Genomic DNA, 27,385 nt, shown 5'->3' on the forward strand with positions numbered 1-27,385 from the left:
TTGCTAATTTGGGCTGGTCTTCTATTTCTTCTCTCTCTATAGCACCATATCCTAAGAAATGGGATAGTCTGAGTTATAATAAATAAGATTGTATAGTCTTAAAAGAGTCCTTGGTCAAAACAGAGATTTAAGTTTGTTTAGTTCCTGTTATGTAGTCTCCTCATTTAAGAATTAAGAATAGTTATTCCTAATTATGTTAAGCAGAATGAAAAAGTGAGTGATTTATACTGGTGACTATCAGAGCTTTAATGGCCTGTATAATTTCTAAGAATTAACTATAATAACTTCATGGGAGCTAAAATGACAGAACTGCTTTAGTACAATTCTATGATAAGCTTTTGAGGAGCTTCTAAACTAATGAGAGAAGCAAAACAACCAGAGACGCAAATGAGACCAAGGAAATGATGTTTATATACTTCATTATACACAAAGTCAAAGTAAGGCTTATTGGGATCACACATGATGTAACATCACCAAAAATTAAGTGTTTAAATAGCTGATGGCCACATGGAATAAGAGAATTTATTCCATGTAGAACATGATGTAAATGAAGTAGTTTGCTAACCAAAGCTTGTTTTAAAACTTTTTACATTTTACATTAGTCAAAAACACTAGATATCAAATAGCATGAAGTTACCAAATGTTACCAAATAACATGAATGTCTTGTTCATACTGCCATCACATTCTTTGAAAAGGATATGAAATGGGTAAATGAACGAACTTATAGGACTTTGTTGTCTTTCGGCATGATCATTTCAATGTAACACCTCAAGAATCAACTAGTGATGCAGAACGAAGAATTGAGGAGCCTAATTTTAAGGCTCAACGAGTCCTTATTTTTATCATTCATACAAATAACAATTTAACAACATTTACTTGAAATACCAACTACTATCCATTGTGATACTGTGGTGGTTAAAGGTAATTTTTTATTCAGTCTACCTAAGAGTAATAGAATATTTAAGCTTCTAATACATTTAAGTTAACAGATATTTTGTGAGTGCTTATATAAAGTATACAGAGCACTATGTTGTTATTTGAAATATATTGTTTAAAATAAAGTATTTGGAATAAACGATACAGATAATTAAAAGTCTTCCTCAAAGGACATCTGTCTTTGGCTCAGGTCATGATCCCAGGGTCCTGGGACCAAGTCCCACATTGGGCTCCCTGTTCAATGGGGAGTCTGCTTCTCTCCCTGCTCTTCCCCCCTGCTTGTGATCTCTCTCTCCCACCCTCTCTCTCAAAATAAAATGTTAAAAAAAAGTCTTCTTCAAAAGAATAGATAAAAAGATACATGTGAAAACCTTAAAAAACACAGTGTAATAAAATAACAGCTTAAAAAAGTAACAGAAGAGAGGTAAGAAAGCAATATGTAGTTAAGTGACCAAAATAGTACTCACATTAGACACTACAGGACTCAGAAGAACAATCATGTTGGTTTGGGTAATAGGGAAGGATATCATGAAAAAGATAGGATGTGGACTGGGTCTGAAGAATGAGCAGGTTTGGGGTATATGGAAGGGCATTTTAGGTGAGTAGAACAGCAAAAGTAGACCCACGCACATGGGACAACATAAAGCAGAGGGAATAAAAAAATATTTTTCACCCTGAGGAGAGATAATGATAGGCAAACAGTACTACCACCAAGCTACAGCACTAAGACTTAAAACTCTCTTGGCAGGGCAGTCATTGTAGGTTTGGTGTTGCAGTGGTATGAGGCTTGAGTGATGAATATCTGGAGAATATTGTGCTGTTCAAGAAATAAAATCATAAGCACCTATGACTCTGCACACAACCCCAAGGTGTGGAGGGCATTTTTCCCATATCACTAAGCAATTCTCTGAAACCAAGAAAGGTGTCCTATAATTAATCAATTCTGAGACTCTACCTGGAGATGGCAGTAGATCTTACAGTTTAAGGACTCATTCCTTAAAACTGCCTTCTACGGCTCCATTTCAGATGTCAGTCAGTATGCAGGTTGTCACCCGTACTTAATCTTTCTGTTTTTTAAGATTTTTTATTTAAGAGAAAAGGAGATGTTGGCGAAGAAGAGGGAGACTGACAAGTAGACTCCAGCGCTGAGTGCAGAGCCAGACACAGGGCTCAGCCTCATGACTCTGAGATCATGATCTGAGCCAAAATCAGGAGTTGGATGCTTCACCGACTGAGCCACCTAAGCACTCCTGTCACCTGTACTTCTGACTGAAAGTACTATAGTACGGAGGTTCCGCTGAACCCCTCTTTGGATTTCAGAATTTGCTAAAGCACCCCACAAAACTCAGAGAAATAGTTTACTTACTAGAGGAACATTTTATTATAAAAGGATATAACTCAGGAACAACCACATGGAAGAGATGCACGGGGTAAGGCATGAGGAAGAGCACAGAGCTGCCATACTCTCTCCCAGCATGTTACTCGCCCCAAATTTCCATATGTTCACCATTCCAAATTCTCTGAACCCTGTCCTTTTGGGTTTTTATGGAGGTTTCATTACATAGGCATGACTGACTAACCACTGGCCATTGGAACTAACCCCTCTTACCTCTCTGGAGGTTAAGAGGAGTAATGGATATTCCAACTGTCTAATCACATGGTTGGCTCCACTAGTAACCATTCCTCAAATAAGTGTTTTCCAAAAATCACTTCATTAACATAAAAAAAGGCACTTTAATAGTTCTCATCACAGCAAATTCCAAAAGTTTTAGGAGCTCTATATGAGAAACTGGGATGGAGACCAAATACATATTTCTTATTATAAATTACATTATCACAGCACCTGAACTGTGGACTGATGGCAAAGAGATGAATGTGAAAGTGACTGCAGAATAAATTATCCTTTAATGGTGACTATGTGGACAGGATGGGAGTGCAAGTACACAGTACTTTTTGAAGTCAGACCCTGCTTTGGAGTGTGACAGTAATGGTCAGTTTTAATAATTTTTTAAAGTATATTTAAAAAAATCTGAATTTTGAATATAATTGGAGTAGGAGTGAAAATGACCATCAAAAGATTGAATTTAGAGAGCTTGAAACAAAAACAAAGTTTAAAGGTACTGAAATACAGATGTGGAAAAAACAGCTGAATATGTGGGAGCAGATGTGGGGCTTTCCAAGGGAGAGGAGAAGACTTCTCTTCAGTGTAGAAGGTCTAGTATAAATGGCAGGGGGTGGAGGCGGGGGGAACATATTTATAGGACAATTGGAAGAAAAGAACAGAGACATCCTTTTCCTTCTGATTTCAAATATCTCCCTTTGAAGACATTTGCACTATGTTGTGCAGAAGATAGAAGGACAAAACAGTTTGTTCAATGAGGAAAAAATTCAATATGACTTCATTTTTCACTCCTGAGCTACCAACTGGTAGGACAATTTGAAGTCATTAATTTGTCCAGATGGTTAGTGTTGTTTAACAGTACGATTAACTAATAAATAATTGTAAAGCACTTTGTAAATATAAAGTACTATATAAATGTTTAATAATAACATTAAGTTAGGAGGCTTTTTCAGATTTCATTTTTATTTCCAAGTATTTTGTTGGCGTTTCAGGAGAAATGCCAATAATATGATCGAATGCCATTATTATAGACTGTATTTGAAAAACACAACAAAGGGTTTACAGGAAAACAAAAACAGCGATGATCAGGCTAGGCTGAGCAGAGAGAACTAGCATGAAACATCTCCCTCATGAAAGATAGGAACAATATGATCACAGAAATGTGTAACTGAACACTGGGTAAAAACCATCGTAACACTAACTTCATTTTACCTATTTATCTGATAAAACAATGTAAAGGCACAGGGCTGAAGAGGAACATTGAGGCAAGAGCTCTGGGGAAGCCACTTGAAAGAAGTAGTCTCATAACATAAAACCAACATTTTATGAATCCATAGCTCACTATTTATAATAATACACTAATATATAAACCATTAGCATCCTCTTGTTTTGCATATGAGAAAACTGAGGCATGGAGAGATTCAGAAATTTGCCTAATGCCACACAGTTAGGAAAAGGCAGAGTCAGGATTCAGACCTACACAGTATGGATCCAGTACTACTGAGAGGAATTTAGGAAAGGTTTTAGTTCCCTGCTAAAATGGGACAGGAAATGCTGGCATGTCCTTTCCTCCTTTCTCCCCCGGACTCAAAACAAGGACAAGATATTGAAGCTGCAACAATTTTGGAACCATAAGGTAAAGGACAAAGGAACCACAGAGACATAAGCCCTGGTGTTATCAAGCTATGTAACCCATAATGGTAGTCACCTACCTCTGGATTTCTTGTGATGTGAGGAAAATACCCTCTATTTGTTTAAGACACCCTAATTAGGACTTTGGCTATATGCAACTTTAATCCATATGCCAAAATAAAAATAGTTATCACTCATTGAGTGTTTGCTATGAAGCATATAACTATTTAGGTATATTTAGTCCCATCATCCTGACTGCAACTCTTTGAAGCATGCACTGTTATCATTCTCATTTTATTGATAAGGAAACTGAGGCACAGTTTATCTGGCTTGCCCAAAGCCACACAGTTTGTAAGTGATTCAAATCCATCACCTGGCTTCTAAACTTCCACTCTCTAGCAACCAGTATTATAAACTGAAACACTAAAACCATTTCAATTAAAACCACAAATTAGATAGGGATGTTCCAACAGTATTTTGGAGATTCTAGAGCATGTTTTGGAGCAACAATGTTATTGACATTTTGGGAAGACAAACTGTTTAATGTTTGGGATTGCCATACATTAAAGATGTTTACCATCTCTCTTCCTTGGATCATGGAAGCACTCTCTAGACAATGTCAACCAAAAATGCTTTCCACATTTCCCCATAGGGAGACAGTGCCACCCCAGCAGAATCACTGCTCTAGAACAGTGTTTGACAAACATTCTCTGTTAAAGCCCAAATAGTAAGTATAAACTGTAAGAAAAAGAAGAAATCAATCCCATTTACAACTGCATCAAGAAGAGTAAAATGCCTAGGAATAAATTTAAACAAAGAAGTGAAAATACTGTATTCTGACATTGATGCAAGAAACTGAAGAGAACATAAATAAGTAGATATACCATGTTCACAGATTAGAATGAGTGATATTGTTAAAATGTCCATACTACCTAAAGCAATCTACAGATTCAGTGCAATCCCTATTAAAATACCAATGGCACTTTTCAAATAAGAATAAATAATCCCTAATATTTATATGTAACCGTAAAAGACCCCAAGTAGCCATAGCAATCTTGAGAATATCTGGAGGTACCATGCTCTTTAATTCAAACTAGACTACAAAGGTTTAGTAATCAAAACAATATGATACTGGGAAGAGAAAGACAGAGACAGAGACAAATCAATGCAAAAGAACAGACATCCCAGAAATTAACCCATGCTTATATGGTCAATCTATGACAAAGAAACAAGAATACACAGTGGGGGAAAAGAAGATCTCTTCAATAATGGTGTTGGAAACCAGGAACAGCTACACGCAAAACAATGAAATTGGACCACTTTCTAACACCATATACAAAAATAAATCTAAAATGGATAAAAGACTTAAGTGTAAGATATAAAACCATAAAACTCCCAGAAGAATATGTAGGCAGTAAGCTTCCTGATATGTGTCTTAGCAGTATTTTTTTGATCAGTCTCCTCAGACAAGGATAGCAAAAGCAAAAATTTCAAAATGGCACTACTTGGGGCACCTAGCTGGCTCAGATGGAAGAGCATGTGACTTGATCTTGGGGTTATAGAGATTACCCTAATTTTAAAAAGAAAACCTTAAAGAAAAAATGGCACTACATCAAACTAAAACCAAGAGAACAAGGAGGCAACCTACTGAATAGGAGAAGATACTTGAAAGCAATGTCTCCAATAGGAATTGATATTCAATATATTAAAGTACCCTCAAAACCCAGTAACAGAAAAGCAAACTCTGATTAAGAAATGAGTAGAGGATTGAATACACATTTTCCCAAACATATACAGATGACCAACAGGCACATGGAAATATACTCAACATCACTAATCATCAGGGAAATGCAATCAAAAGCACAATGAGATGTCATCTCACACCTGTCAAAATGGCAATTATCAAAAAGACCAGCAATAATAAATGTTGACAAGAATGTGGAAGAGAGAATCCTCTTGCAGTATTGGTGGAAATGTAAACTGGTGAAGTCACTGTGATAAGCAGTATGGTGGAGGGTTCTTAAAAAGTTTGAAATAGAACTATATGATCCATAAATTCCACTTCTGGGTATTATCTGGGAAAAAACAAAAACACTAGCATTATTTACAGTAGCCAAGATATGGAAGGGAAGCAACCTAAGTGTCCAGAGATAGATCAAATGGATAAAGATGTGGTATACATACATACAGTGAAACATTACTCAGCCGTTAAAAAAAATGAATTCTTGCCATTTGCCACAACATAGATGTTACCTAGATGGTTTTATGGTAAATGAAATAAGTCAGAGAAAGACAAATATCATATGGTTTCACTTACATGTGGAACTTAAAAAGAAAAACAAATGAACAAAACTGAAACAGACTCATAGATACAGAAAACAAACATGGTTGCCAGAAGGGAGGCGGATGCAGGGACTGATGAAATAACTGAAAGAGATTAAGATATGATCTTCCAGTTATAAAATAAGCCATGGAAAAATTCAAGATGAATTTACAGTACAAGGTATATAGTTGACAATATTATAATAACAGTCTTGTATGGTGGTAGGTGGTAACTATAGACATCCTGGTGGTCATTTCGTAATGTATATAAATATGAAACCAATATGCTGTACTCCTGAAATTAATATGATGTCAATCTTCAAAAAAAATCATAGATTTGAAATAAAACGTGCTGGAGGTAAATAAACATACATTTCAAATCCCTAATGTTTTATTCAATAATGTAAAATTATTAGAGAAAATGTAGTTTTAATATTATTTTTATACCTTTGTCAAAATTTCTTATATGAGTTGATTTCTTCTTATTAAGCACAAAGCAAATATAAGAAGGCTGTGGTAAATAAATTAGGTTGCCTAATATCATTAATTACTAACAGCTCAATTATACTGTGTGAGGTTCTACAATTCTCATGAAGCTTCAAAATCCTTATCTTGAATTCTATTATGTATATAATACATTTAAATTACATTAATTATACAGATATTTAAATGAGGCAGAGATCGTGCTTTCAATTTTCACAAGGAGACAATGATCAAAATATTTATATGCATATTACATATTTTGTTCTGTTGACATTCATAAAATAATTCATTTACTTAGTACAATATTAGCACCTTTCCATGGAATAAAAAACGTAAACTTAATTTTTCATGTTTGTATTTCATGTATCTATATTAATTTTGGAGAGTTTTTTAAAATATATAGTTCAATTTAGGCAACATTTTTCTGGAAATAAAGTATTCAACCTACTTTTAACATTAATTAATGATATGTGTAAATGGTTTTAAACATATTGGTTGTTGCATTTTAAGTACATACTATAGAGCCTGACTCCCTGATGTCACTCTAATGATACCTGGACTAGTGACATTTTAACATTGTGTACCTCAATTTACTTCTCTGTAGAATGGGAATAACAACATTTTCTAGTACAGGTTTAAAGAGTGATACGTCAACTTTTTAAAACAATGCCTAAGACATATTACTATATAAGTATTTTCTGTTATTAATATTTTCCTGCTTGGAAGGAATTCAATCAAGATGCAAATGAATGATGCCCAAGTTCACCTATATAAAATAGGTAATGACAGTTTTTAATCTTTAAAATTCCATGAAAACAGTAGAAGGTAACCTTATGGACTAAATTTTAAATTTAAAAATACTTTCCAAAGGAGAAGGGCTCATCACCTGATTGAGCAGTGTAGTGATCAAAAATCTCTTTATCCTTAAAGTTGTTATTAAAACCTATATGACTAATGACCTAACTCTGACCATATGAGAACATATAGAGAAATTAAGACAACCATAAATAACGGTTTTTAGATTCAGCCAGGGTTGGGGCTAGGAAATGAGAATCCTAGGCAGACAATGATGAAGAAATGTAAATTAAACCGAAGTCTAATCTCTCAGATAATACCCTCTTATTCTCCACTCTTCCTTCCTCTTTCTTTATATAAACCACCTGCCATGGCAGGTGCATAGCAGCTCAATACTCCCAAGAAAACCTGTGTGTGGGAACAAGGATCCTAATAGTAGTTTCCTACGTAAAATGCGATGCTTCTCTCTGCTTTCTTTTCAGTGAAGAAAACCAGAAAGATCCTACTACAAACTCCATATACTTTCTTCATGTATGATAGACTCTTATCCAGGAGTTCTGACTGTAATAAAATAGTGGGCTTCTGGAAACATTCAGTGAACAGCTCCTTGCTTGTTGTTAGAAATCCTAACCCCTTATAACTGAGGGTCTTTTAGGATATATATTTTTAGTATTGAAACATTGCATTTAATATCCTTTAGTAACAGTATATGATGGTGAATGTCTTTGAGGTTGTAGAATTAGGAGTGAAGAAGAGAAAAAATATATGTAGATGATTCAGTGTTTGATTGCTTGGTCAAGTGTGCCTTGGCCAGGCCTGAAGAAGTGGCAGATATGAGAGAGGACAGAGAAGGAAGAGTTAAGCATACTTGGGTTACTGTGCTCTTTAAAGATTATATTCATAAACACTTCCATATTCTAACACTTTGTTGAATATCTCCCTATCACCCAAAATTAGGGTATTTAATCTCTCTTTTTTAGCCAATTCCCTATGGAATTTTGCTAGCAATTTGCTACTTTTCTTGGGTCATTTTAACTTGATTACTTCAAATGTGATTTTATTTCTAGGAATAGACTGACCTGCATTTAAGGTATATTCAGTTTAGGTTGATACTCTTCTTGCTGCTCTAGTCTTCCTGGCAAATCTCTCTGCAACTTAAAGTCACTGATAAGCTAATCAGTGAGGAAGAATACTATGCAAAATATACACTTACTAATTCCTAATTCTAGGTTTTATTTATATGCATGTATATCCATCCTAGTAAGGCATATACGTTTTTAAAATTAGCACATTTAAAACAATACTTTAAAACTTTACTCTGGAGTGGAACTGGTTTGACTCCACTTTCCCATTTTTCTGGCTCATTCTGCAGGAGCAGTGCCAGTGAAATTTGGTGCCCGAGAGGGAGTCAGTAAAAGAATAAACAAGGAGAAACAGATGCCTCAGTAAACCAATGACTACAAATATTCAAGTCTTGAATAACTAAGTGTTGACTATAGTTTGGAAGTTGCAAAAATACTAAGATGTGATTTTTTTCTTTTAGATGGGAAATGAGAAAGGATGAAACACTAGAAGAGGAAGAAAAAGCAATGCTGGAACATTTAAAGCAATTTTGCACCATCCAGAACTCTTCTGCCTCAGATAACACAGAGGAACCATAATCTGCAGAAAACAGCAACAGCTTTATTTTAGGAAATAATCACATGTAATAGAGTAGGATTTTTACTACAGTCGGAATGAACCTCAGATGTGCTGTGAAGCATGAAACCAATAACTGAGTAATCTCTGAAATGAAAAGGAATACACCACATAAGGAATAAAGTGCTACATATTTTTTACTTTAAAAACAATTTCAAATGTTTTTCTTTCCTCAGTTGTTCTCTTTATATGATATAACTGCTGCCATCTCGTGTTCCCTTTGAATTATTTTTTTTTCTTCTTAGTCTTGAAGTATCTATGACAACAGACAAAATGTTTGGAAATCTTTTCCCTAAGGATTTTTAAATACAGCATTTGGATGTTAAGTTGAATGGAGTAACATAGCCCCTTGAGGGTCATCTTGAAAATTTCAATTTAATTTTATAGCTGTAGCCCAAGTTCAGGTGTTAGTCACTTTTAAAACCCACAAATGTACCAACCTCCTTTCCCAAAGCCTCTTCCTCATGCAGTTTATCTTAATCATAACCACAAAAACATTTTCCTGAAGAGTAACTTTAGTTCTCTCTCTCCCTATAGCGGTTTTTCAAACATCACATTCAAACCTTCAGTCATATGCTTTCACATCCTACACCCAATGTCTCCTTATTCAGGCAACTGCTTGTCATCCTCTTGGTTCAAGCCAAATGCTTACCATTTTTCCCAGTCAGAAAGCATCTTTCTTCCAAAATAACATTCAAAACTCATTCCAACAATCCTGTAGTTTCTGTTACTTCTCTTATTTCTATTACGTTCACACACACAACACACACACGCACAGAAAATGGAATGTGTTCTAGTGCCCTCTATGTCAAGTATTATTTACTATATCCTTACTATTAGTGCATGGTATTAGATTATAAAGACCTCAAAGGGCTTATATATGAAGTCTCCCTTTTTAAAGGATTCCATACTCTCCCCAAACACCTGCTACAGAGTTATTCATGTAGTGGGCAATTAATAAACACAATTGTTTGAATGACTGTCATTAAAAGAAGACAAAAAAAACAATTCAACTGTTTAGCAACCTTATGTGATATCTGGGAGAAGCCTTATCTATTTTAGACCATATGATATTGAACATCATGTTTCTGATATACTCAGATTGTCCATGTTCCCACATTCTGTGATTTTTATAAAATATGTGTAGGCTACATAATTTCCAAAGGAAAGTACTTATGCATTTTTCAAAAAGTAAAAGCTTAGAGTGCAGAGGAGGCCACCTTAGAAAATCTCTTGCATTATTTCCTACATAAAAACATATAAATGGCCATGTAACTAGCTGCCTACCGAGTAACACATTTTATTTCTAAAAAATGTATTTTTGTTGGTTAGTATAATCATGAACCAAGCGTTTTGAGACATGTTTGAAATAATTTCTAAAAATTCTATACAGACTGGGGTGCCTGAGTGGCACAGTGGGTTAAAGTGTCTGATTCTTGGTTTCAGCTCAGGTCTTGATCTCAGGGTTGTGAGATCAAGCTCTGCCTCTGGCTCCACACTCAATGCAGAGTCTGCTTGAGATTTTCTTCCTCTCCTTGCCCTCTGCCCCTCACCCCACTCATACTTGCTCTCTCCCTAAAATAAATTATATAAAAATTCTATACAGGCCATTTTAAAATGGTAAGTTTTTAGGAGAAATGAACTTACCTATAAACAGTTACTATGATAATCAATTTAAGACAACATGACTTTCTTACTTCAGCTTTGTGATGGTCTGCATAAAACTGTATACTATATTTTATTAGAATGGACACTAAAATAGAAAGTCAAAATAAGAATAAACTGAGCCAATAAACTAAATGATCTTATAAAGTAAGAGATTTCATATTTGGGTTCTTTGTCTTCCAATAGATCTAAAGATCATCTTTTTAACACTTTTAATTGAATCTAAACATTTTTATAGTAATCCTGAAAAGTGGCTGACTTATTTCCTCTAGAAAAAAATACCTCTATGGCTCCATTTGAAAGGAAATTAGAATACTAAGGGGAGAATGAGATAGCTGGAAGAAAAGTGAAAAACAGAAAAGCTTGTGGATGAATTTTCTTCTTCTTTTTTCTTGAGAGAGATAGACAGTGAGTGAGTGGTAGGGTGGTGCAGAGGAATCTCAAGCAGGCTCTATGCCCAGCACACAGCTTGAAATGGGGCTCACACATGACCCTGAGATCATGACCTGAGCTAAAATCAAGAATCAGTCACTTAACCAACTGAGCCACCCAGGTGCTCCCAGATGAATTCTCTTCTATATTTCCTTAGTGAAATTATTGCAGCTGTAAGTGGAATAAAATTTATAACTGGATATATTAAATGATAAGACAGTGATTTATCAGATCATTTTGACTTTATACTTAACAAGTTTCTTAAAGTATAATAAGAATGGTATTTCAAAATGATTATTCTTCCTCATGTTTAGTTTGCATTTGTGTAAGTTAACAATGGGAATAAAGCCTAATACTTTATAAGTCCCAATATGCTTATTACAAAAATATTATCTTCCTTCTGTGCTCTGTTTAACTCTATTTTTATGTAATTATAAAGATGTATCTCTTTTATTATTGGTTTATCAGTTACTATGTGAAACAGTATGAACTAATTTTTAATAAAATTTAGATGATAATGTAGATTTCAGATATTTTACATTTTTGTTATCTCTACCAAATACTCTTTATAGAATTATCTAGCAAGAAATATGAAAAATAAATAACTTATTTTATTTACTAATATGTGCTTACTCAAAGTATTCTATTATTCCATTTCATATATTTCTGAGTCACAGAGCTTCAGGTTGTTTGTAGTTAGCATTTCTCATTATAAAAAATCTTTAAGAATTTTTTTTTACTTTTCATTATGCTTGAAATATTTCATAATTAAAAATATTTTAAAAGTAGAGGCACTTGGGTGGCTCAGTAGTTGGACATCTGCCTGTGGCTCAGGTCATGATCCTGGGGTCCTGGGATCGAGTCCCACATGAGTCTCCCTGTAGGAAGCATGCTTCTCCCTCTACCTATGTCTCTACTTCTCTGTATCTCTCACGAATAAATAAATAAAATCTTTAAAAAGCTATATTCAGACTTCAACAGGAAAAAAATCTTGTTACATGCTACAACATGGATGAACTTTGAAGACATTATGCTAAATGAAATAAGACAATCAGAAAACGACAAGCCATATATGGTTCCCCTTACATGGGGTAGCTAAACTAGTCAAATTCATAGAGACAGAAAGTAGAATGGCAGTTACTTGGGGCCAGGGAAAAGAGTTGTATAATAAGTACAGAGTTTCAGTTTTACAAGATAGAAAAGTTCTGGATCTCTGTTTTACAACATGGTGAATATACTTAGCACTACTGACCTATACACTTAAAAAAGGTTAAGATGTAGATTTTATGTTACATGCTTTTTACCACACACACACACACACACACACACACACACACACAAACTTCTGTATGTAGAAATTCCACTGCAAAATATTCTTAACAAGATGCCTAAAAGCTCTTAAATTTTAATAGGGAACTATGAGACCAGTATACTCAGCAGCAGCTATTATTCCGCACAATGACAAAGACTATCTGCTGTACCTTTGAGAAATGTTTTCAACAGTACCATCAATAAGGCCGTAAACTCAGTTTCTCTAGAATTTAAATAATTCAGAACTTTATAGAACACTTTTCCTTTCAAAATATAATTATTTGCACAATTAAAGAATCTGTACTAGTTACCTATGCACAAAATTACTGACAGAATTTAGCAGCTTAAAAAAATACACATTATTTCACAGTCTCTGTATGTCAAGTATTTGGGCATGGTTTAGGACATTACACAGCTACATTGAAAATATCAGCCAGAGCTGTAGTCTCATCAGAGGCTCAACTGGGGAAGGATTCACTTCAAAGTGCACATGGTTGTAGACAACATTCATTATCCTGCAGGCTATCAGACTCATGACCTCAGTTACTTGCCATGTGCATCTTCCCAAAATGGCCTCTTGCTTCCTCAAAGTCAGCAAGGGACAAAGAATTTACTTGCAAGGTCAATGTTACAACTGTATGTAAGGTAATCACACACACCATACACATTACATCACCCTTTAAGAAATTCTAATGGTCAAAAGCAAATCACTCATCTAGCCCGTGCTCAGGAGAAGGGATCACGGAATGGTATGAACACAAGGAGGTGAGGTTGATGGGAACCACTCTGGAGTCTACCCACCAACATTGGGATTTAGGCGCTGAAATATCCTTTATGAGGATAACTATATTGAGAAGTGGAAGGAGCACTGGACTCAGTATAAAGAGCCAGCACTTAATTTTTATTGCCATTTTATCAAGCAGCTACAGTAAACCAGGCTGTATGCCAGAGACTCTATAAAAAATAGCCAATTAAATCCTTCTAAGCCCCTACTGAGATTTGTATTGAGAGCCCTGTTTTAGATAATAAGAAAAGGAATTATGGAAATGTGAAGAAACTGACCCAGATCTTAAATAAAGATGCACAGTGAGGTTCTAGTTCAAGATGGCAATATGGAAAGATCTTGACTTCCTCTCATGGACACACTGAAACTAAAGCTCTACACGTGGAACAATTCCCTCTGTAAAAAAAAAAAAAAAAAACCCTAAATACTAGCGAAGCAACAGCTATACATAAGACAACTGAAAAAAAAAAAAACACCACATTAAAGCAGGTAGGAAAGATTGAAACACATGCTCACCATAAAAACCTACCCCTCGCTTGACAATCCACAATCAGGAGGGAATAAAAACCCACAGCCTTTCTCTAAAGAGTGAATGGTTTCAATGCCAAGTGGAGCATTTCAACTTTAAGACCTTCTAACTAAGAAGTGTGCCCCCAAAACATGTAGCTTTGAAACCCAACGCATCGTGTGTGTAAAAAGCATGTAACATAAGATCTATCTACATATATACACACACACAAGACATACCTGTCTACAGTGATCTGAGAAATGAGTCTTAAAGGACTCATACACTCAGACTTACCTGCCTCACATCCAGGCTCAGAAGCAGCTAATCATGCCCAAACTTTATGTGAATGAATCTCATTTGCTAATTTAAAAGCACCATAATGAATTTCATTCCTGAGTTTTTTCAAAAGCTAGGCTTTTCCCCATCACCGAAATGGGCAGCATCATTACACCCTAGTTTGCTGCTCTCTAACCTGTAGGCTTTATCTTTTTTTTTTTTCTTTCCAGTGGGCACCACCTTTAGAAGCCCTTAACCTTACTCTCACCAGTGGGTACCATCTGCACATTCTCCCTTTGCTGGATTCAAGAGTGCCATTATCTCCCAGAGGGGAACTGTTACACCTGTTTTGTACCCCACTTTTTATGAATGCCAACCAGGGGATGCTCTTTCTTTGCGTGATGGTGGAGTCAGTGGCCAGGCTGTGTTCCTGGATCTTATGGGACTGACAATCGAAGAGACCATTCTTGGCAGATTACCACCTCCAGGGCACTACACAGAGAGCAGATAACCATCTCCCCACCTCCACCAACAACACATACCAACCTTTCTGAAGAGGCGGCCTAACTGCTTGTTTGGAGCTTGGGGCTAAGAGGCGGGCTTTTGCTTTGGCACACATCCAAGGTTCATGGAGAAGCTCTCAGGGAATGAAGGACAGTAAATGAAATCTTTGTGCTCTCTGCTTCACTCCAGCTAATTGTTACTTTCCAGAAAGAAGCTTATGTCCCTGTCTGGCACCACAGTTTTTGTGGCTGCCATCAGGATTCACCTCTGTATCACCTGACTCTGGTAGTCAGTGGGGCTTGGGCTGTGGTCATGGTTCCCATAGGAAAACAGCAATGGAGAAGGAGTTCTTAAACAGCTTCCACTCCCAAAACATAGAAAAGGGAAAAGGGGCCAGGAGCTCATTCTTTTATGAAAAAGGCTTATTAGTTTATCACCTGAGGGGCAGGCTTCTAATTCAAAATATATCTCAGGGCTATCTGTAATCTTTTCCAGAGACCTTGAAAGGTGGACACTATCTTCTTACCGTCCATCTACTATGCACCAGAGCACCAGTATCTCCTGGAATACTGATCTAATGAAGTGATTTTACTTCCAGTGCTCTGGTCTTTTCTGCCCCATGACTGCCTGGCTCTGGTGGCCAGAGGAAGCTTATGTCCTTGGGTCTCATAGGACTGTAACAATCAGAGAGACAATTCTTGGCAAGCTAGCAGCCTAAGGGCACAGCAGAGACAGACGCCTAAAACATATTTCCAGAATTTCTGTGAAAGAGGCCTTTTGCTTGTCCTAGAGTTTCAGTCTGAAGGGCAGGCTTCTGGTCTGGCACATCTAAACTATGGAGATGCTCACAGGTAGCACAGGCCAGGAGACACTCTCCTCAGCCTTGCTATAGCTTGCCAGTATCTCCCAGAAAGGAGATTATACACTCATCTGGAGCCCTAATTTTTGAAGCTTCTACCCAGAGAAACTGTTCTAGATACCCTGGCTCTGGTAGCAACTCAAGCTTATATTTGCTAACTTTAAAACTTGCTGCTTGAGGGACTAGCTTCCCATCAGCCAGAGACGAATCAACAAAGAAACATCAACCTTGAATATCACATTAGGCCAGATGGACTTAATGGATATATACGCATTCCATCCAACAACAGTGTACACAATCTTCTCAAATGCACATGGAACACTCTCCAGGAAAGATCAAAGATTAAGTCATAAGAAAAGTCTTAATAAATTAAATAATACTAAAGTCACAAAAAGCATCTTTTCTGATCACATGGTATAAGACTAGAAACCAGACTAGAAACTTCTTTACAAGAAGAAACTAGAAAATTTACGAATATGTGGTAAACAACATGCTACTGAACAACCAATGAATCAAAGAAATCAAGAGAAATAAAAAACCACATTGAGACAAATGAAAATGAAAATTCAAGATACCAAAACTTATGGGATTTAGCAAAAGAAGTTCTAAGAGGGAAGTTCATAGTGATAAATGCCTATTTCAAGGTCAAGAAAAATCTCATATAAGCACGCTAACTTTACACATCAAGGAACTAGAAAAAGAAACACAAACAAAATCTAAAATTAGTAGAAAGAAGGAAATAATAAAAACCAGAAAAAAAATAAAACAGAAACTAAAGAGTCAATGGAAAAGATGAATGAAACTAAGATCTGATTCTTAGAAAGGATAAAGAAAATTAATAAAGCTTTAGCCTAAGAAAAAGAGAGGTCTCAATAAATATACTACAAATTAAAGAGACTTTATAACAGATAAAACAGAAATACAAATGACCTTAAGAGATTACCAAGAAAAATTACACATCAACAGATTTGGCAGTCTAGGAAAAATATGTATAAATTCCTTAAAAACAAAAAACAAAACAAGAACAACAAAAACTACTAAGACTGACTCATGAAGAAATAGAGTGTGAAAAGACCAATTATTGGTAAGGTGATGAATGCAGTAATCAAAAACTTTCTGATAACCAAAAGTCCAGGACCAGACAGACTCACTGCTAAATAACATCAAACATCCAAAGAAGAATTCATACCAATCCTTCTCAAACTCTTCCAAAAAAAGAAGAGGGAACGCTTTCAAACTCATTTTACAAGGCCATCATTACCCTGATACCATAACCTGAGAAGGATTCCACAAAAATATTATAGTCTAAATTCTCTTATGAGTATAATAGCAAAAATCTTCAATAAGATATTAGCAAATTAAGTTCAACAAGGGTTGAGTTATTCCAGGGATACAAGGAAGGTTGGACATCTGCAAATTAATCGACATAATATACCACATTAACAAAATGAAAGATAAAAATTAAGATCATCTCAATAGTTACAGAAAAAGCATTTGACTGAATTCATCATCCATTTGTGATAAAAACTGGGTACAGTGGGAATGTACCTCAACATAACAAAGACCAGATATGACAAGTCCACCACTTACATACTCGAGATCAGGAACAAGACAATGATGCATACTCCCACCACTTTTATTCAACATAGTATTGGAAGTCCTAACCACAACTATTAGGCAAGGAAAGAAAAAAAGCCATTCAAATTAGAAAGGAAGTAAAATTATCACTATTTGCAGATGATGTAATGTTATATAAAGAAAATCCTAAAGACTATACCAAGAAAGTTTCTGAACTAATCAACAAATTAATAAAGCTGCAGGATATAAAATCAATAAGCAAAAATGTGTTGCATTTCTATACATTAATAATGAACTATAAGAGAAATAAAGAAATCCCTTTACAATGCCCTCAAAAAGAATAAAATACCTAGAAATAAATTAATCCCCAAAAGTACAAGATCTGTGCATTCAGAACTATAAGCCATCAATAAAATAAATTGAAAAAGACACAAATGGAGAGATATTTTATGCAAATGGATTAAAATAGTTAACACTGTTAAAATGTCCATAATTCCCCAATCTATAGAATCAATGTAATTCCTATAAAAGTACTAATGATATTTTTTGCAAAAATAGAATGAACAATCCTACAATTTGAACAAAACCATAAAAGACTTTTTGAATATCAAAAGCAATCTTGAAAAAGAACACAAAGCTGGAGTTATATTTCCTGATTTCAACTTCTATTACAAACTATAGTTATCAAAACAGTATGGCACTGGTGTTAGAACAGGCACAAAGAACAATGGAACAGACTAGAGGCCAGAAATAAACCCATACTTATATGGTTAATTAGTTCATAACAAAGAAGCCAACAACATACAATGGAAAATGAACAGTCTCTTCAATAGTGTTGGTAAAAGTGAGCAGTCACATGCAAGAGTAAAACTGGAGCCTTATCTTATACCATAAACAAAAATCAATCCAAACGATAAAACTTCTTTCTTTTCTTCTCCTCTCCTCTCCTTTCTTCCTTCCTTATTGGCAGGAGGGGCAGAGGAATAGGGAGAGAGAGAATTTTAAGCAGGTTCCATGCCCAGTGCAGAGTCCAACAGAGGGCTCAATCTCACAACCCTGAGATCATGACTTGAGCCAAAATCAAAAGTTGGACGTCAACCAATGAGTTACCCAGGTACCCTCCAAATCATAAAACTTCTAATAGAAAAATAAAACTGGTCAGTTCCTTGATATGTCTTTGCAATAATTTTTTGAATTTGGCACCAAAAGCAAAGGCAAAAAAAGTAAAAATAAATAAGACTACATGAAACTAAAAATCTACACAGCAAAGGAAACCATCAAAAGGAAAAGGCAAACTATTGAATGGGAGATAATATTTGCATCTTATATATCTGATGAGAAGTTAATATCCAAAATACTTTAAAATTCATACAACTCAATAACAAAAAAATTCTGATTGAGATGAACAGAAAATCTGAATAGTTTTCCAAAGAAATACAGATCACCAAGAGGTACATGAAAAGATGCTCAACATCAGTAATCAGGAAAATGTAAATTGAAATCACAATGAGATATTACATCATACCTGCTAGAATGCTTACTATCAAGAAAAAAAGGACAAAACATAACTAGTGTTGGTAAGGATGTGGAGCATGCTTATCTACTGTTGATGGGAATGCAGCTACTATGGAAAACAGTATGGAAGTTTGTCAAGTGATTAAAAATAGAAATAGCATAAGATCTAGCAAGCCACTTTTGGACATTTGTCTGAAGAAAATGAAAGCACTAACAACAACAACAACATAGAAGCCCTTTTTCACTCCAGCATTATTTATAATAGTCAAGACATCAAAACAATCTTAAGTGTCTAGTGATAGATTAATGGATTGAAAGATTAATAGATTAATGGATAAAGAAAATGTACACACACACACACACAAACATGAATAGTATTCAGCCATAAAAACGAGTGAAATCTTGTCGTTTGTGACAAAACTGATGATCTTTTCTCAGAGAAAAAGAAATACTGTATGATCTCATTTTTTTGTGTGTGTGTGGACTCTAAAACAAACAAACAAAACACAAGCTCCTAGATAGAGAAGACAGATTAGTGACTGCAGACGTGGGACTGGACAAGGGTAAAATTAGTCAAAAGGCATACAATTTAAGTTATAAAATAAGACAGAGTTGTAATACGCAGCACGACTATATTTAAATATATTGTATTTCATATTTGAAAGATGCTGAGAGTGAATCTTAAAAATTCTTATCACAAGAAAAAAGTCTTTTTAATTGTGCATAGTGAAGGATGTTAACTAGACTTTTTGTGGTAATAATCTCACAGTATATACAAATATCAAATAATTATGTTGTGTACCTGAAACTGATATGCTGTTGTATTTGAATTATATGTCAATTTAAAAAAAGAGATGCACAGCAAAGTCCAGGCTATAATGCTTCACCTCTAACCCAACCACATAGTATTAATAAGTGGAATATAACAAATAAAAACTCAGAATATTGAAGCTGGGATCAAAAGTAAAATTCACACACCAGAAATAAAAAGAGACTACAGCTGTCCCAAACTGCACACTTCGGATTGACTTCCAGCATAATAGCTTGAGAAACTTCACTGACCCAATCCCCTAAAGAAGAGTTTAAAAACAAAAATTAAAAAATATATTCAAGGGCTCTGGAAATGGCCCTTATGCAAACAGCAAGTAAAAAAGTATCTACCCTAGAAAAAAATCTACAAAAATTTGGTCAGAAAGGCTAGAGTATGTGGTATCTGAACCAAGACCACTCCCTCTCTAATTGCTTCCAATGAGGCAAAGACTCCATTTCAAAAGGTTGCAGCAAAGAACACAGAGTTCCCTCTCCCCAACTATCTACTAGCACCCAACTATCTGGTGCTGAGGCTAAGTCCCTGGCAATTACAGTCAAGAAATGAGGGCTCTCTTCTGTTCAGGGAAAGTCTGTCTTAGGTGTGGCACCCAGATCATCTTTTATCTGCTCATGAAACAGTGGTTCCACTATGAAAAGAAAATTTTTGTGATGTCAAATTTACTAATCTTTTATTTTATGGTTCATATTTTTTGTAACTTAAGAAATATTTTCCCATCCCAAAGACATGAAGTTACTATATTCCCCAAATGCTTTACTGTTTTTACCATTTGTATTTAGGTGTATGAACCATTTTGAACTTTTTATATAGGTAAGAGGTCAAGGTCTTCTTTTTGTGTCTTTAAGGATATAAGTACTTTATTTCAACAAATTTTCCCATGCTTAAAATTTGCAATCTTTTGTTGATACTGTTTGCTATGAATAGGACTGGGCTGATGTTATTTAATATCTTAAAGAGTTACTTTTTAAGAACTGTAATGAACCTTGAAATGTATTGTTGAAAACATTCCATCAATAGTTTTTCAGTCCCGGGATTGGTGTTGTAAGAACACAGACTGAAGGGACCTCATAAGTGGAGGCAAATGGCAGTGTTGCTGGACCATAGTAAGGAATATTAGGACAATGACAAAAAGAGGGTGGGCGGAATACAGATCACACAGACCAACCTATACCTATGTGTACTCTATTGCAGGATTCTCAGGAACCAGACAAATAGAAGGTCACTTTAATGGATTACAATAAGAACCCAAAGGATGGTTGAGGACAGAGGCTCCGTCGTACCTACATTACTTAAATTTCTCCTACATTAAATACTATCTTGAGAAGGGAGAGTAGAAAGGGGGCAAATGTCAGATGATGGACAGTTTAGTCATTAGATCGAGTAAACATCCACAAAAAAATAATTTTAAACTAGAAAAGAAGACTAGCTTTAACTGGCAAAATTAAGGGTTAACAACAACAACAAAAAAACCAAAAACTACCCTAACAGAAACAAGAGCTACAAAACAAGATGAGATCAGCTACAGAAAATAATGTTATTGCACATATGAATTGTGTTGTGCTGTATGTTGTATTTGGCTCTAAGGTGGTTAAGTATGATTATAGCTAAGAGTTACACAAGTTCAAGATGTTTCACCTTAGGCAACAAAATCTACAAGCTGAATTGGCTACCTTTAAACCAAACAGAAAAAATAAAAATAAAAAAAAGTAAACCAAATAGAAAAGAAAAGGAAGAAGGAAGAAGGTTTTTTTGTGTGTAGGTATTTCATGTTGTGCCAAGAAAGTCTTAAAAATAACAGGAATGGAATTGGTGGGTCACTGCAGTTGCATTGCTCCCTGGTGGACTCTACGGTCCTAGGACTAGAGAAGGGAGAGGCAAAATTTGCTTGGCATTCCCCAACTAGAGAGCTTTTGTAGAGGACATTGACAATAGCCTTCAAACTTCCACAGAGTACTGCTTTCTTCAACAAATTCTTACTCTAGAAAGTACAATTTTTAAAGCAGATGTAAAGGTTAAGAAAGGTATTTAGATAGTATATATCCATTTTATTGAAAATTCCTAAAGCAATAGCATGCAACTTTCAATCACTGAAGGAAGCTTTGGTTTCAAGATGGCTGCCTGAACAGAAACAAGTATCTTGGGCTTGGATATATTTGGATTCTTTTGTCCAGGCTAACATGCTCAGAATGGTTCCTCATAGAAACTGAGCAATATGTTTGGGAAATGTCTTCCTGGAAATAACGTGGATGTTAAGGCCTAAAGCAGAGACTGCTAATTGTACTTACAACATCCATTCTCCTTTTGTTTTATAAAGCACACACTCACCTCAAATCAAGATCATAGTTTCCAAGGAAGAATTAAGATGGTGGAGTAGTGTGGGAACCTTGGGCTTGCTCCTCCCTTGAAGACAGCTACATCAGCATCAGAAATTCATCTGAGGATTAAGATAGCAATCTATACAATTAGAGGGACAGAACAAGGTAGCTGCAAGGTTTGGAGACCTGAACTAGAGGAGAGAAAAGCCGCAGTTGCATGCAGCGGGTAGGAGCCCTTTTTGCAGAGAAGACAGGTTGGGAGGACATGGAGAGAGATCAGTGTGTTGGGATCATGCAAGAAAAACAGGACCAGACTGAGGAATCGAGAGGAATTGACTATGGTAAGCTTTTTTTGTAAATTGTGGAGCCCAAATTATGAGGTTTTAGAAGTCCACACCATTCACTGGAATCAAGCTGGGTGGGCAGTGGTGGCCCTGGGGGGAGGGAGGTAGGAGGCTTGGGAGTGGATGGTGGACAGCCTGGTGTGGTGATCCCTGGGGTTGTACTGTGAGAAAACATCCTCCTTTCTGGATACATTTGGAAAAGTGTAGATTCACTCTCAAGGGCAAGGACCCCATGATGCCATTGAGCAGCCATTCAACCGCAGGGGACAGAGGACAGAGGCACGGGCAGAGGGCAGATAACATGATTGCAGCTTTTTGCTGTGCTGCACCATAGACTCCAGGCACCTTCAAGGCCATGCGACTGCTTTTCTGGGACAGAGTGGTGCTGGGGGCAGTGTTGCAAGGTTCTCCTGGGTGGGGTGGAGGAGGGAGTGGGCATGCCTTGGTAGGTCATTTAAGATTTGGAGTTTTGAATCCTAGCCCTCCACTAGAGATAAACTGTGAGAGAACTGTGGTGCCCAGTGCAGAGGGCAGATAACCCATTTACAGCTTTTCACATGGTGCACCATAAACTCAAGAAATCATCCCAGCTTTTCTGGGATAGAGCAGCACAAAGCTCTTCTCCCCGGGGGTCCAATCCTTGCCAGAACATTTCAGATTTGGAGTTTTGAGTTCCAGTTGCACACCAGAAATAAAGCACAGGAGTACTGTGGTGCCAGACTTGCCAAAGGCCCAGGCACGGACATGTTGAGGGCAGGGAACTGACAGATGTTTGGGCCACAAAAGGGAGGATTGTTCGCTTTTCTGTGAGGGCCTCCTGAAGAGTAGAAGCTGCCAGTTTCCCTCCCCAGGGATAAGAGGGCAAGGGTGATGCCATCTTCTACCACCACTGCCCCTCCTTGCCAACCAGCATCATTGGATCAGGGAGAAACACAGCACCCCCAGGGGATGCTGGATCTACTTACACCAAACCCCACCCACCATGGCCACAGGAGCATCTTTCCTAGGGCAGGTCAGAACTGTGAGCCAGGGCAGTGGGCCTCTCTACCATGGGAACAGCACAGGTCCCATGCATGTATTTTTTAAATTTTTTCCTTTTTTCCTTGGAATCAGGCTTATAGTTCTTTGTTTGCTTGTTTAAATTTCCCCTTTTGTAATTTTTTTTGGATTAGGTTTTTCTTCTTTTTTTCTGTCCTTTTTTTTGGAATCAAACTTATAGTTGTTTCTTCTTTTTCCTTTTTATTTTTTGAACCATGTTTTGTTTTTGTTTGGGTTTTTTTTTTTTTTTTTTTGCTTTTTTTTCTTCTTTTACCAAGCTTATCCTTACAAACAAATCAAAGCTCTCCTAGTTAAAGGCCCAAACATTCCCCACTGCAAGCAAGGAGGAACTCCATAGATGGACTGACCTGTGGGAAAGAGCAGCCAAGACACAACAAGAGTGCAGGCAGCATACATCAGAAACACTTCCTGAAATGCCAGGCCCTGGAAAGTGTATGCTCAATTTTTAACACAGCATTACTCTCAGGAGCAGGAAACATAACAAGTCTTCATAATATGTGAAAGACAGAAAATTATTCAAAATTCCAAGATGAAGGAATTTTCCCCAAAAGAACAATCAAGAAGAAGTAACCACCAAGGACATGCTCAAAACTGACTGGATATAATCACAACAAGGATAGAAGTAGCAGAAGAATGAATAGGTGATATAAAAGATTAAATTACAGAAACTAACAAAGCTGAAAAAAGAAGGAAAGAAAACTATTAGATCACAAACACAGGCTTAGGGAATTCAGTGATTCCATAAAGTGCAAAAATATCCAATTCATAGGAGTCCCAGAAGAGGAATGGGAAAAAGTGTGTGTGTGTGGGGGGGGGGCAGAAGGTTAATTTGAACAATTATAGCTGAGAATTTACCTAATCTGGGAAAGGAAACAGGCATTCAAGTCCAAGAGGCATAGTGAAACTTGCAAAATACAAAGATAAAGAGAGAATTCTGAGAGCAGCTAGAGACAAAGGGTCCTCAGCCTACAAGGATAGACATATAAGGTTAGCAGATCCGTCCACAGAAACTTGACAGGCCAGAAGAGAGTGACATGAAATATTCAATGTCTTAAAAGGGAAAATTACGCAGCCAAGAATATTTACCCAGCAAGGCTGTCATTTAGAATAGAAGAGATAAAGAGTTTCCATTAGAATAAAAAACTAAAGAAGTTCATGAACATTAAACCAGCTCTGCAAGAAATATTAAAGGGGACCCTTTGAGCAGGAAAGAAAGACCAAAAGGAACAAAGACTAGAAAGCAATAGAGACAATCTACAGGAACAGCAACCTTACAGGTAATACAATGGCACTAAATTCATATCCATCAATAATTACTCTGTATGTAAATGGACTAAATGCACCAGTCAAAAGGCATAAGGTATCAGAATGGATCAAAAAACAAGGCCCATTGATATGCTGCTTACAAAACACTTATTTTAGACCAAAAGATACCTCCAGATTGAAAGCAAGGGAATTATCATGCTAATGGACATCAAAACTAAGCAGGAATAGCCATACTTATATCAGACAAATTAGGTTTTAAACCAAAGACTATAATAAGGGGTAAAAAAGGGCACTATATCTTAATAAAGAGGTCTGTCCAACAAGACCTAACAATTGTAAATATGTATGCCCTCAACTTGGGAGCAAATATATAAATCAATTAATAACAAACTTAAAGAAACTCATTGATAATAATACAATAATAGTAGGGAATTTTAACACCCCTCTCACAGCAACGGACAGAAGATCACAGCAGGACATCAACAGGGAAACAATGGCTTTGAATGATACACTGGACCAGATGGACTTCACAGATATAGTCAGAGCATTTTATCTTGAAGCAGCAAAATACACATTCTTTTTTGAGTGCATATGGAACATTCTCCAGAATATATCATATACAGGGTCACAAAACAGGCCTCAACCAGTACAAAAAGACTGAGATCATACCATGCATATTTTCAGACCACAACACTATGAAACTTAAAGTCAACCACAAGAAAAAAATTTGGAAAGACCACAAATACACGGAGGTTAAAGAACATCCTACTAAAAAATGAATGGGCTAACCAGGAAATTAAAGAAGAAATTTTAAAAAATACATGGAAGCAAATGAAAATGAAAACATGACAGTCTAAAACCTTTGGGATATAGCAAAAGAAGTCCAAAGAGGGAAGTATATAGAAATGCAGGCCTTCCTGAAGAAACAAAAAAAAGTCTCAAATACACAACCTAAACTTACACCTTCAAGAGCTGGAAAAAGAATGATAAATAAATGGCAAATACCCACCATTTGTTTCGACATGGATGGAACTGGAGGGTATTATGCTGAGTGAAATAAGTCAATTGGAGAAAGAGAAACATTATATGGTCTCATTCATCTGGGGAATGTAAAAAATAGTGAAAGGGAATAAAGGGGAAAGGAGAAAAAATGAGTGGGAAATATCAGAAAGGGAGACAGAACATGAGAGACTCCTAACTCTGGAAAACAAACTAGGGGTGGTGGAAGGGGAGGTGGGGATGACTGGGTGATGGGCACTGAGGGGGGCACTTGAGGGGATGAGCGCTGGGTGTTATTCTATATGTTGGCAAATTGAACATCAATAAAAAAATAAATTTTATATAAAAAAAAACTAAACCCAGCAGGAGAAGAGAAATAAGATTAGAAAAGAAATCAATGATATAGGAAAAAAAAAAAAGCCCACTGGAACAGATCAACAAAACTAAAAAACAAAACAAAACAAAAAAAACCCCTAAGAGTTGGTTCTCTGAAAGAATTAATAATATCCCTGAGCCAGACTTATCAGAAAGAAAAGGGAAAGGACCCAAATAAATAAAATCATGAATGAAAGAGGAGAGATCACAACCAACACCAAATACAATTATAAGAGAATATTATGAGCAATTATATGCAAACAAATTAGGCAATCTGGAAGAAATGGATAAATTCCTAGAAATATATAAACTACCAAAACTGAAACAGGAGGAAATATAAAATGTGAACAGACCCATAACAGGCAAAAAAAATTGAAACAGTAATCAAAAGCTTCTCAACAAACAAGAGTCCAGGGCTGTATTGCTTACCAGGGGAATTCTACCACTCAAAGAAGAATTAATACTTATTCTTCTGAAATTATTCCAAAAAATAAAAATGGAAGGAAAATTTCCAAACTCATTCTATGAGACCAGCATTACTTTGACGTCAACACAAAAAAGACCCCACTAAAAAGGAGAGTTACAAACAAATATCCCTGATGAATGTGGATGTAAATATCCCCAACAAGATACCAGCAAATCAAATCCAATAGTACATTAAAAGAATTATTCACCACAACCAGGTGGGATTTATTCCTGGGCTGCAGGCATGGTTTAATATCTGCAAATCAATCAACAAGATACACCACATTAATAAAAGAAAGGATAAGAACCATATGATCCTTTCAATAGATGCAGAAAAAGCATCTGACAAATTCCAGCATCCTTTCTTGACAGGATCCTCTCCCAAGAAAGTAGGGAGAGAAGGAACATACCTCAACATCATGAAGGCCATATGTAAAAGACCCACAGCTAAAAACTGAGAGCTTTCCCCCTAAGGTCAGGATGATTGGATGGGGATGTCCAATCTCACCACTGTTGTTCAACATATTACTGGAAGTACTAGCTTCAACAATTGGACAACAAAAAAATAAAAGGAATCCAAATTAGTAAGGAAGAAGTCAAACTTTCACTCTTCACAGACAACATGAAACTATGTGAAAACCCGAAAAACTCCACCAAAAAAATTGCTAGAACTGATACATGAATTCAGCAAACTCACAGGATATAAAATCAATGAACAGAAGTCTGTTGCATTTCTATATACCAATAACGAATCAGCAGAAAGAGAAATCAAGGAATCAACCCATTTACAATTGTACCCCAAACCATAAGACA

The 27,385-nt window shown here is 36.1% G+C and overlaps 1 protein-coding gene and 1 long non-coding RNA gene across 3 annotated transcripts in view; one reads left to right on the plus strand and one right to left on the minus strand.

Annotated features, from left to right (window-relative positions):
- Positions 1–10,970, plus strand: part of KIAA0825 (KIAA0825 ortholog) — a 388,202-nt gene extending 377,232 nt beyond the window's left edge. For both annotated transcript variants that reach the window (XM_041752619.1, XM_041752620.1), the window contains exon 21: positions 9,334–10,970. In XM_041752619.1, coding sequence (XP_041608553.1) covers positions 9,334–9,451 — 118 coding nt within the window. In that variant the 3' untranslated portion in view covers positions 9,452–10,970. The remainder of the gene's footprint in view (positions 1–9,333) is intronic.
- Positions 1–27,385, minus strand: part of LOC121489516 — an 87,276-nt gene that overhangs the window by 46,597 nt on the left and 13,294 nt on the right. The window lies entirely within an intron of this gene.

The sequence above is a fragment of the Vulpes lagopus genome, chromosome 4 (assembly GCF_018345385.1).
Source record: "Vulpes lagopus strain Blue_001 chromosome 4, ASM1834538v1, whole genome shotgun sequence".
NCBI lineage: Eukaryota > Metazoa > Chordata > Mammalia > Carnivora > Canidae > Vulpes > Vulpes lagopus.